Source organism: Giraffa tippelskirchi, chromosome 8 (genome assembly GCF_054371585.1).
Source record: "Giraffa tippelskirchi isolate mGirTip1 chromosome 8, T2T-mGirTip1v1.2.pri, whole genome shotgun sequence".
Classification (NCBI taxonomy): Eukaryota; Metazoa; Chordata; class Mammalia; order Artiodactyla; family Giraffidae; genus Giraffa; species Giraffa tippelskirchi.
The window spans coordinates 75,660,461-75,673,444 of record NC_137282.1 but is presented as its reverse complement, the minus strand read 5'-3'; the positions used below and the strand labels follow the sequence as shown (position 1 = coordinate 75,673,444).

Sequence of the window (12,984 nt, the reverse complement as noted above, 5' to 3'; positions counted from 1 at the left end):
TTTTGAATATGCTGTCTAGATTGGTCATAACTTTCCTTCCAAGGAGTAAGCGTCTTTTAATTTCATGGCTGCAATCACCATCTGCAATGATTTTGGAGCCCCCAAAATAAACTAAGCCACTATTTCCCCAACTATTTGCCATGAAGTGATGGGACCAGATGCCATGATCTTAGTTTTCTGAATGTTGAACTTTAAGCCAACTTTTTCACTCTCCTCTTTCACTTTCATCAAGAGGCTTTTTAGATCCTCTTCACTTTCTGCCATAAAGGTGGTGTCATCTGCATATCTGAGGTTACTGGTATTTCTCCCAGGAATCTTGATTCCAGCTTGTGCTTCTTCCAGTCCAACATTTCTCATAATGTACTCTGCATATAAGTTAAATAAGCAGGGTGACAATATACAGCCTTGACGTACTCCTTTTCCTATTTGGAACCAGTCTGTTGTTCCATGTCCAGTTCTAACTGTTTCTTCCTGACCTGCATCCAGATGTCTCAAGAGGCAGGTCAGGTCGTCTGGTATTCGCATATCTTTTAGAATTTTCCACAGTTTATTGTGATCCACATAGTCAAAGGCTTTGGCATAGTCAATAAAGCAGAAATAGATGTTTTTCTGGAACTTTTTTGTTTTTTCAATGATACATTGGATGTTGGCAATTTGATTTCTGGTTCCTCTGCCTTTTCTAAAACCAGCTTGAACATCTGGAAGTTCATGGTTCACGTATTGCTGAAGCCTGGCTTGGAGAATTTTGAACATTACCTTGCTAGGGTGTGCGATGAGTGCAGTTGTGTGGTATTTTGAGCATTCTTTGGCATTGCCTTTCTTAGAGATTGGAATGAAAACTGACCTTTTCCAGTCATGTGGCCACTGCTGAGTTTTCCATATTTGCTGGCATATTGAGTGCAGCACTTTCACAGCATCATCTTTTAGGATTTTCAATAGCTCAACTGGAATTCCATCACCTCCACTAGCTTTGTTTGTAGTGATGCTTCCTAAGGCCCGCTTGACTTCACATTCCAGGATGTCTGGCTCTAGGTGAGGGATCACACAATTGTGATTATCTGGGTCATGAAGATCTTTTTTGTACAGTTCTTCTGTGTATTCTTACCACCTCTTCTTAATATCTTCTGCTTCTGTTAGGTCCATACCATTTCTGTCCTTTATTGAGCCCATCTTTGCATGAAATGTTCCCTTGGTATCTCTAATTTTCTTCAAGAGATCTCTAGTCTTTCCCATTCTATTGTTTTCCTCTATTTCTTTGCATTGATTGGTGAGGAAGTCTTTCTTATCTCTCCTTGCTATTCTTTGGAACTCTGCATTCAAATGGGTATATCTTTCCTTTTCTCCTTTGCTTTTCACTTCTCTTCTTTTCATAGATATTTGTAAGGCCTCCTCAGACAGCCATTTTGCTTTTTTGCATTTCTTTTTCTTGGGGATGTTCTTGATTCCTGTCTCCTGTACAATGTCACGAACCTCCGTCCATAGTTCCTCATGCAGTCTGTCTATCAGATATAGTCCCTTAAATCTATTTCTCAGTTCCACTGTATAATTATAAGGGATTTGATTCAGATCATACCTGAATGGTCTAGTGATTTTCCCCACTTTCTTCAATTTAAGTCTGAATTTGGTAATAAAGTGTTTGTGATCTGAGTCACAGTCTTCTCCAGGTCGTTTTTTTGCTGACTATATAGAGCTTCTCCATCTTTGGCTATGAAGAATATAATCAATCTGATTTCGGTGTTGACCATCTGGTGATATCCATGTGTAGAATCTTCTCTTGTGTTGTTGGAATAGGGTGTTTGCTATTACCAGTGCATTCTCTTGGCAAAACTCTATTAGCCTTTGCCTTGCTTCATTCTGTACTCCAAGGCCAAATTTGCCTGTTACTCCAGGTGTTTCTTGACTTCCTGCTTTTGCATTCCAGTCCCCTATAATGAAAAGGACATCTTTTTTGGGTGTTAGTTCTAAAAGGTCTTGTAGGTCCTCATAGAACCGTTCAACTTCAGGTTCTTCAGAGTTACTGGTCGGGGAATAGACTTGCATTACCGTGATATTGAATGGTTTGCCTTGGAAACGAACAGAGATCATTCTGTCGTTTCTGAGATTGCATCCAAGTACTGCATTTTGGACTCTTTTGTTGACTATGATGCCTACTCCATTTCTTCTAAGGGATTCTTGCCCACAGTAGTATATAATGGTCATCTGAGTTAAATTCACCCATTCCAGTCCATTTTAGGGTGAATCAGACATTGAATCTTAAGGCAGACAAAAGAATTCCTCTGTAAAACCACCCAGGCCTGGACATTTCTTTTGGGGGAGTATTAATAGTTACAGGGATATTCTCATTGATCTGTTTCATTGAGTAAGTTGCAGTCCTGTGCCTGTTTGAAGAAAGTAACCAGTTTCACTTTAGTTGTCAAATTTATGGCTGTAGTTTTTATGGCATTTTTTTAAATGTCTTTAAGCTTTCGAGTAATATCTGCTATTTTATTATTGATATTGGATATCTGTGTCCTTTCTTATCCTGCCCATTTTTTTGGAGTGGGGCAGGTCATTTCTGCTACATTTGTTACTTTTGTTTATCTTTTCCAAGATGAGGCTTTGTTTCATTTTTTTTCTATTTTCATTTCCACTGATTTTGGTGTTTTTCATTTTTTGCCTTATGTTGGCTTTTGGTTTATTTTTCTATTCCTTTTCTAAGCTCCTGAGATGGGCCCCTGGATTACAAATATGAGAATGTTTCTCTTTTCTGTGTATGCTTTTAGTGCCATTCCTTCCCACCTCAGCACTGCTGATTTTGATATCTTGGATTTTGTATTCTCACTCAGTTTAATGTATTTTTAAAAATTGCCTTGCGACTTCTTTGATCCGTGGATTATTTGAAAGTGTTCTGTTTAGCAGCAGGTGATTGTCCTTTCATTTTTCTCTTATTAGCTTCTGGTTTGATTCTGCAGCTACAGTGGTTGTAATCAAGCATTTAATACCATAGACTTCCTGGCAAGACAGAGTTTCTCCTACTAGGAATAAATGTTCAAGTTGGTTCTTTTTTTTTTTTTGAATCATAGGTTTGTGTTCAGACTGTACTAAACCGTGTATCTGTAGAGAGACTGCTTAATTAGCAAACTTTAGGTAAAATAGAAACTGATGAAATATCTCTTTGGCCTTTTGAAAAGCTCTTCAATTGTAAAGTATGTGCATATCATTATACTGGTTCACTCCTTCAGAGTTCTGACTTTATCATCATTAAGATATCTAAATGTATCCCAAGTTAGTGATAATTGAAACATATACCTTACAATCTAAAAAATCTGTCTTGAAAACCAAATATGAAAACCAATTAATTTGACCTCTGTTCAAGGTAGTCATTGACTCTTGTTTCTGAAGCTGTGACTAGTATACGTTTTCTTTTCAAGAGAAACTGATCTATTGTATGGAAATAATAAAAGATAAGTATATTAATGATAAGATGTGACAACACATTGATCACTTAGAAAAATAAACTCAAAAGCACATGGAATGTTAATTTGTGTTGCAGGTATAAGGTTGACTGCATTGTTTCAAGTTCCATGCTCTATGTTTAGACAATGGTGTACTGTACATTTCCTTCAGGAAAGGATCTTTTCAATAATTGCTTAAATAAGCATGTTCTGGTATTGGAATATGCTTCATTTCAATGAACTGGCAACACCTGGTGTACGGATCATGTAATTGTTCAATGACTTATGTCAAATAAATAGGCCATGGTGGAAAGAAGAATTGAGTGACTTCATCAAATAAGCTTCAAAAACAAGTTCATACTTCTTAACTGTATTCATGTCTTTTTGAAATTCAGGTTATCGGGATTTCAGCTGCCTTCCTCCATCGTCAGCAGTGGCTCCATCCTTACTCTGTGGTTCACGACAGACTTCGCCGTGAGTGCCCAGGGATTCAAAGCGCTGTATGAAGGTAAGATGCTTGCTGTGCACCACCCACATCCACTGTGCAGATGGCTTCACACTGGCCAGGAAGGCTGTTCACACAAACCAAAGCTGCTGCTTCAGAGGTGGTTTTAATGGTTCAAATGTTTGACTTCTGTGTTTCGATGCTGGGAGAATGCTATTTACTGTAATGGCTGAAATTTCTGGCACAACACATGTGTTGACAATTTTCCTTTGTTGCTAGAGCTTTTTCATTGGAAGAATGGTTTTCTTTTGATGTGTGGCAGTGAAGTTTCAAGTATTTAGGATGTTAATTGACAGTATTCCTTTTCTCCAATCTTAGTGCAGACAAGCTTTCTTAAAATAATTGTTGGACAGTAATATTCAGAGTTGGTACCTAGGTAAAGTGAATTCCATTACATGAGTTTTGGTTGTCATAATTTGAAACTCCAAATGAAGAAAGAGATTTCATTTGGTGCTTGCAAGGCATAGGGGTTGCGTTTCATTTTATTTAATTTTTTTTTTACTTTTGGTGTTTTGGGACTTTGTGCTGAGGTGACTTTGGGGTCTCACTGTTATTATTGACTGTTTTGGGCAGAAATTTCAAGAAGATAAAAGAGATTTCAACCTTTGATAGGGGGAATAATATACATGATTGCAAAATATTCAGCTTTAGGAAATTACACTACTCATATGGTAAGTATAAGTGCTGAGGTTTGTTTAGTCTTGTTTCACATAGATATTTTAATTTTTCTCTCATACGTAATGCAGAATCTTTTATTTTTGACATAAACTCTGAAGCCCATGAATTGAAAGGGCTCTGCAGGGTGGAGGCAGGCCCAGTCCAGGGCTCACTGAGCGAGCCTTCCTGGACTAAGTCCCCCTGAGTGTGTTCCTCTTTGCAGTACTCCTTGCACTTCGGCAAAAATCATTCTTCTTGGAAAGATAAAATCTACACCTGCCTTTTGCAACTGAACTCAGCTCCTATGCAATTATCAGAAAATACAATGTTCGAATGTCCTCTTTGCCAAGGAATATAAACAGAGCAATTCATCCTTTTATTTAAGTAAAGTCTTATGTGGAACGATGCTTAGAATTTTATACTAACTCTGCCTCCAGTTCTTCCAGGTCACTGCTTTAATATATAAACATGCATCCGTGGCCCGAAAGAGTAACTCATCTTTAAGCTTATTACTGATTACCTGGGGATCATCTAACCTTTGGAAGAGTAACAGGCTAGTTCAAGGTTAATAGGTGCTACTAGCTTTCAGATTTGCTTGCATGTACTACTTCCTGTATACCCCAGCCTCACATAATTTCTCTCTCGCTTGACATTACAAAAGTGTTTCTGAAGCAGTCTGCACTAGCCACTGTGAAATAGAACTTGTCCAGTCAGCACATACGGTATTTCAGAAGGTGGGTAATGCTTCAACATTTTAGAAACCTTGGCAGTTTTCTTTCCGTTTCTGACAAAGTTGATCCTTAATACCGTGTTTTGGTGAATTTCAGAAGATAAGTATTGCAGAAACTCAACTGATGCTGAGTGACTGCCAAATGAATTATTAAACGGAATCCTGGGTTGCTGTTGGTGGTGTTTGTGGTTGTCATCATGGCATAGTGAAAAATGATTGGTGAGATTGTCTCTGTTGGGAAAACGTTTATGAGTTGTCAACAAAATTGGAAAAAATGATGAGAAACACAGAGCCACGAGTTAAATGCATTTTTTAAAATGTTGTTGTGTGAAGATGTGTTTGAACTTTTTCTTTTCAGTAGTTGCGTTACAATACAGTCTGATATTTGCAAGTAAATACAACCCATTATTTTGAAAGCAAAATATTAAAATAAAAAGTGCTTTGTTAGCAAAATTACAGTCTAATTACAGTCTAAATAGAAAGTTAAAGAATTTTTGTAGAAGAGACTAAAACTTTGGTTGTAAATATCAGGTGATTTATCAATAACATCATTTCACACAGGAAATTTATACACAGCTATAACTTACCAATGTAGTGGTCATGGGATAAAGTGAGATTTATATTGAGAGCAGTGTATAAAATATTCAGATACACCTTTCAGATATAATATTAAGCATAATCAATGAGTCAGAAAAATATCTAAAGTTGTTTTGGAACCAGAACATTTTATCTCACTGGTTTTTATACTGACAACACTGTCTTCCAAGTAATTAATATAAGCCAAATAATACAATAAAACATGTATGTCTTATCCAAGACCTCCAAGGAAAATTTAAAAATTTTAATGCTAAATCAGCTTCAATTTTTTCTATAGTTCTTAAACAATTACCAATTTTTCAAATTAAATTTAGTATTTATTTAGTATTACCAGATTGATGTTTAATTTTTTATTTATATTTATTTGTTGACTTGAGAGTAAATCTTCCAAACTTAAAAAAATCTGTCTACACAAGATAGCCTTAGTAATAAACTAAACCTGGATTTAATCTGGGCACTGAACTTCATAGTTTGCTGACAGTACCTTGGAATAAATACTATTTACATAAATTATTATTCATTCGTGGAGATATTAAGCTACCTAAGGAGTATGGAAAGAGTAAATTAAATTATTCTAATTAATGTGTTCAGTCGTTGAATTTAACCCTGAAAATTAAATGGAAATATTTATACATTTCTCACTAACATTATTCACATATAGTAATTAATTTTTCAAATAGTGGGTAAGTTCATAGATTGTTGATGAAATCAACATATTTTTAACCCATGAATATAGAATAATAAAATTGAAGTTACTACTTTAATAGAGTATTTTACAATGTTATATTTCCTGGTTCTGTTACTGAACATTATTCTTCATGGTCAGCCAATAAATTTGCATGATTTTCTTCGGTAAATTTATAATAAATACACTGGGATTACACACAATTTACAGTGAGATGAATTACTATCAATATTCCTATGCTTGTCCAATATTGAAGCCGTAGGTATGCAAATAACATTCATTTATGTATTTATACCTTCCAACTTGTTTTCATCAAGATATCAGTTACTGAAATATAATTATTTGTGTCATCACATTTACTTATGATTTAAGAAAAAAATCTTCCAGGAGGTCAGAAACTTGACATGGCATGTCAAGACATGACAGATATTATGTCATGACAGGTGTGTGACAAGGCACTCTAAGGACAAAGAGAACAAATTCATTTGGTGACATGTGACAATCCAGAATTGTGCCCCAAAGAACCTGTCACTCTGATGATTTTATTTGTTTCATTTTTTAAAAGGCAAGTCTTCTCTGTTCTAATATTTTGTCTTACTAGTGACAAAGTGAACTAAATATTATAAACACTAGTGAATGTATGATGAAAATACTTTCACTCCCAGTTTTGGGTTCTTAAATCTAATTTATTTTTAAGTGACACTTCTTTCATTAACGCACATCCTGAATATTATTTCAGATGTTTCATGAATTACTTGGTAATTTTTTATACATCAACTTTCAATAATTTTAGTATTGATTATATTTTAAAATTTTAGTTTTTTAACAATTATTTACTATAATTTAGATTGACTTTTAAGATATTTTTGCAGGTAGAATCAGTTTCTTTGACATTGTATTTTGATACTCTAGGATTTGTGTAAAAAGAACTTCTATATATTATACAAGCCGTATTTGAATAGAAAGCCCTGATTCTGTGATTCAGATTGAGTCCAGTGCGTACTCACTAGAATTATGACTTTTCTTCTGTAGAACATTTCTTAATAGTGTAGGGCAATTCTATTGATTGGAAACCAAATTGATCAAGGTTTTATCCATGGGATGACATTTTTTTTTTAAAGGAAATTGGAACAGAAATTTTATGCACATTTTGCCACAGAAATTACCTTTACAGTAATTGTTTTAGGTAAAAGGAAGTTCAAATTGGATTCCTGTCTAAGTCAAACCTGATAGAAGTGGTAAGAATTTATTTTATTAAAAGATTTATTTAAAAATTCTGCCTGACATGGTAGTTGAAAAGGGAAAAATAATTAACCAAAAGCCTCTTGATGAAAGTGAGAGAGAGTGAAAAAGTCGGCTTAAAGCTCAACATTCAGAAAACTAAGATCATGGCATTTGGTCCCATCACTTCATGGGAAATAGATGGGGAAACAGTGGAAACAGTGTCAGACTTTATTTTTTTGGGTTCCAAAATCACTGCAGATGGTGATTGCAGCCATGAAATTTAACGACGCTTACTCCTTGGAAGGAAAGTTATACCCAACCTAGATACCATATTAAAAAGCAGAGACATTAATTTGCCAACAAAGGTCCGTCTACTCAAAGCTATGGTTTTTCCAGTAGTCATGTATGGATGTGAGAGTTGGACTGTGAAGAAAGCTGGGTGCCGCAGAATTGATGCTTTTGAACTGCGGTGTTGGAGAAGACTCTTGAGAGTCCCTTGGACTGCAAGGAGATCCAACCAGTCCATCCTGGGGGAGATCAGTCCTGGGTGTTCATTGGAAGGACTGATGTTGAAGCTGAAACTCCAATACTTTGGCCACCTCACGCGAAGAGTTGACTCTTTGGAAAAGACCCTGTTGCTGGGAAAGATAGAGGGCAGGAGGAGAAGGGGACGACAGAGGATGAGATGGTTGGATGGCATCACTGACGCAATGGACATGAGTTTGAGTAAACTCTGGGAGTTGGTGATGAACAGGGAGGCCTGGCGTGCTGTGATTCATGGGGTCGCAAAGAGTTGGACATGACTGAGTGACTGAACTGAACTGAACTGTAGCCAGTCAAATATTTTGTCCATAAAATACTAATTTTACACATTCAGCATTTAACTCACCTTCCCATGGTGCCATATTTGAATATATTGACGTTAAATTTTGTACTTGAAATCTGTAAGAATCTGACAGTTTAAACATCTTTTTGGAAAAAATACCACCAGCAGTGTGAGGAAGAATTTGACATTACTAAATTGCAAAGATTGGCTTGTGGTAGGAAACTGTATTGCATACAAACTAGCACATTAGATGGAGTGAAAAAAACAGTTGCCCACAAAGACGCTTAAAGAAACTCCCTCAGGTTATAAAATTCTATTCTAGAGAAATTCTGCTCTTTCAATTTTTTTTTTGTCTTAAAATTATTCATTCTATTGCTTATAACATTATGTCCCCACTAAGGTATATGTTTCTCTATGAATAGATAGTAAATAAGTGAATGATAGATAGGTAGATAGATGAAAGGGATAGATGGATAATCCGTAGTTAAGATAGATGATGGGTAGGTAGATACATAATAAATAGGCAGACAGGTACATTAACGGATGGATGAATAGATGTGCCTAAAATGGTATAAATTCTTATATACATTTTCTTATTAAATCTTCAAGATTCCTATAAGCACAGCAAAATTACCTAATATTACTAGACAGAGAAAATGAAGTATGTATGGTACGTATGATGTATAGTAACTTTGTTTGTCAAGACCTTATAGCTACTAAATAGTGAAGGGGGGAAATTAAACACCAATCTGCCCATTTCCAGATATTGTCATCCTTAACCAAGTACTATATTTTCTCTCATATAATATTTGTTTACATGTATGAAAATACACACATAAAGATATGCATATATCCACATATGTGTATACACAAAATCATACTTTTCCATATATATATACATGTGTATATATGTATATACACACACACTATATATGCATAGAGCATATATGTATATTCTTATGTAAATGGACACAGATTTACTCACTCATTCTCTCTCATTTATTTATTATGCTTTTATTGAGTATCTACCAGAGACTCAATACTGAGCTAAATGATAGGAATACAAAGATGGTGATGAGAATGGTGTCTGTAATGGAGAAGTAATAGGCAAAAATGACAAAATTCAGTAGAACAGAGTGCAATTGGTTCTGATAACTAGCTATGGTGTTTGACCTGATTGGGCAGGAGGGAAGGCCAGTGTACTTGGGGACAGGTAGAGATCATGATGGAGTTAATACTTGAGCTGTACTGCCAAGTGTTTAAAGAGAGCAAGTGCTAAATGCCGACTTTGTATCAGTCACTGAACACAAGTTCTCCAAGGAAGATGGGTCACTGGGGGGTCTTTCTGAGTGAGGAAGAATTACAGGCAAAAGTGTGGAGGACAACAGCTTACCATCTGTAAGAACTGTGGGACGTCCCCTGGTTTGTACTCGGAGCTCCCGGGAGGCCTGGAGCGTGCTCCCTCGGGCTGGTGGTGCAGTCAGGGTGGTCAGGTTAACGTCGTACCAGCCCTGAGATAGAACTATTCCTCTGTGAGGTCCTCAGAAAGGCTGAATCGTCTCACTGCCCAGGTAAACAGACGGAAGCATTTTCGTTTGCATGTGCTTCCATTTTACAATTTTGTCACATTTTAGCTTTTAAATCATGATTGAAGTGCCCGAAATGTTTATAGATGGAAGTGGAATAATGTGGATTAAGTAAATCCTGAATTCTTACAGCAGCTTTCCCCCCATGTCGTTAAAGGGCACCTCTTTCGCCCTCTCTTGTGGTCATTTTTTTTGCATCCTTGAGGGCAGTGGGGGCTCCAAGGAAAGATTTCAGTACTTGACATGTGGCTCTAAGTAAATATTTCAACATATTGTTTGATAAAAATTCTTCACTCAGCCCTACCTTAATTTCATCCCGTGGTTCAAATTTCTTACCCTCAAAACCTAAAAGGAGAATTGATAATAAGTGTCACAGTTAGCTGATTGGAATTGGATTTTCTTTTTGGTTATCACATCTTCTTATCTAGAAATTTCTAAAACACACACACACAAACTGACACCTCCCAAAAAATAAACACTCAAATGGTTTAAAGACAAAGAGTTTTGATGACCCACTACATATACAAGCATTCTGTCTTTAAAAAATAATGGACTCCACACAGGCCGTTCAGTTAAACCTGTGAAAACTTAAATGGATTGATTTAATTTATTATGGATTTATTTTGGGGAGGAGAATGGGCTTGGTGTTCATAAACTACTTAGATTTTCACCAGGGAAATGTGAATCTTGGCTACGGTGCAGATCTTTCATTCTGGCGTCACTTAGTGATTAACTCCGTGGTGGGCGGGGCTTCTCACTGAGAGTGTTTTTTGTTCCATGAATGCATTTGGCGTTTTCCTCTGACACATCCCTCAAGTAGAATTTTCTTTCCTTTAACATCCATGAATCTGGATTTAGAAAGAACAGCTAGATTATTACCCTTCAAGCTCGAAGCTTTATTTAGGATGTCAGCGCTGATTTATTTCTCCCTTGAAGTGATTATCCAAACTCAACCTGAATTAAAGCGTGGAACGTGAATGACCCACCTGGCAGGAGAGAAGCATTTCCAATTGAAGAAAGTAAAGGTGGAAGAACAGCAGTTAGCTGTCCATTAGCCAATGCTTTACCAGTACTTTGGATTTATAACAATTACTGAGGCTGAAACGAAGGGGAAACGTCTGGAATTACTTACCTCTTGACTATTAGGTCCTCTAGGCTGGTGAGCCCAGGTGAGGGGTACCTTCCCGAGGACACCCTTCACCTGGTGGTGGGGAGCAGAGCGGGCAGTCCTCAGGTCAGTCCTTCCCGAGGCTTAGATGCCAGAGCCTGCTCCCCTCTTTCGTTCTTGACTTGCAGGGTGTTCAGCAGTAGGCACACTAGGACCACTCTTCAGAGGTTTGGGAATGGCACTTGAAATTAATTATTCCTCTTAGTAACATGAACACTAACATCTCCAAAAAGTGTAGAGACAGGAGAGAAGTAGTGACTTTCTAAAAGTAGAGCTAAGTCAATCAGATGTTGGGTCAGAGCAAGGAGATCTGAACGGATGCACAGTTTTGTATGTATGTGTGTTTTTCCCACAGAAAATAGTTCATAGACTTCACCAAGGTCTCAGTTGTTTCACAACTAACATAAAGGTCATAAAGGTTGATAATATTAGCTTTGCTACCCCGAGGCATCAAGTGTTCCTTAACCTGATTTCTGATGCTTATCTTATCTCTTACTTCAGTTGTTTTGATTCTGATACCAGGTTACAATTGGGCTTCATAGGTGGGCCTTGAGTTCTGGGGTCCACTAGGGCTGTCCTGTCAGTGTGAATGGTCTGGTTCTTGTGAATTGCAGTCTATTAATTTGGCATTTTGATTTTATGTGTTCTGTGAACTTAATTAATATGTTTACCCTTGAGAGAGGAATTTGTCCTCTGTGTACTACAAAATCCAGTTTCCGATTCAGTAAGAGTGGATAGCAGTGATCCACCAAGATCATAAAGTCTACTATGGGACCTATTCAGTGATATTAATTAGTCATTTTCCCTGGTGAGACACCAGTACACACACACATACACACTACGCACACTCACACTCTTTATATCATGTACAATTTCTCTTCAGACATCATCCTAAGAAATCATTTTCTTTAAAGTATTCAGTACTGTTCAAATAGTTTTAGTCATATGTGTATTGACCTAAGGGGACATTCATGATACAAGAAAGTGGGAAAATTGCAATATAATAACATTTTGTTGAAAATAATTTTTAAATGTACTTGTATATGTATGTATGCACACATATCTGTGTATGTGTATCCATCATTCATATATTTGTACAGCATACACCCCTCTGAGTACCCAGAAAAGTATAGAAGGATACTTGAATTGTTAATAAACATGTATGTGGGAGTGATTGAAATGCTTAAGAAGATGGATAGCTTGGTTTTTCTCTATATTATTGAGTTATGTAGCTTGTTGCAATGGGTATTCAAAAAAATTAAGTAATGAACATTGTAAAGGGAAAAAAATGTAGATTATTCTAGAAATGGATATTCTTAAATGAATCTCTGGGTCTTACATGGAAATAGAATAAAAAGTGGGACCAGGTAATTTTAAGTCATTCAATATCATTTTCAAATGGCTGAGTTCATGGGTTCTTAGGTCAGCACTGGCACAGAAATAGTGGTCTGTCTAAAAGGGACTTAATAAAAGGTAAACTAATTCCATGGAAAAGACATCCTCAACATTGTTCAATAAGAAAGGAAGGATTGGTCAATACTTCACTTCCCACAGTGTAATTGTACTTGTATT

The 12,984-nt window shown here is 36.5% G+C and overlaps 1 protein-coding gene across 1 annotated transcript in view; it reads left to right on the top strand.

Moving 5' to 3' along the window:
• The window catches only part of CSMD1 (CUB and Sushi multiple domains 1), a 1,578,457-nt gene that overhangs the window by 210,909 nt on the left and 1,354,564 nt on the right, over window positions 1-12,984 (top strand). Inside the window, exon 2 of the mRNA XM_081517452.1 lies at window positions 3,830-3,942. Within this exon, the coding sequence (XP_081373578.1) occupies window positions 3,830-3,942 (113 nt within the window). The remainder of the gene's footprint in view (window positions 1-3,829; window positions 3,943-12,984) is intronic.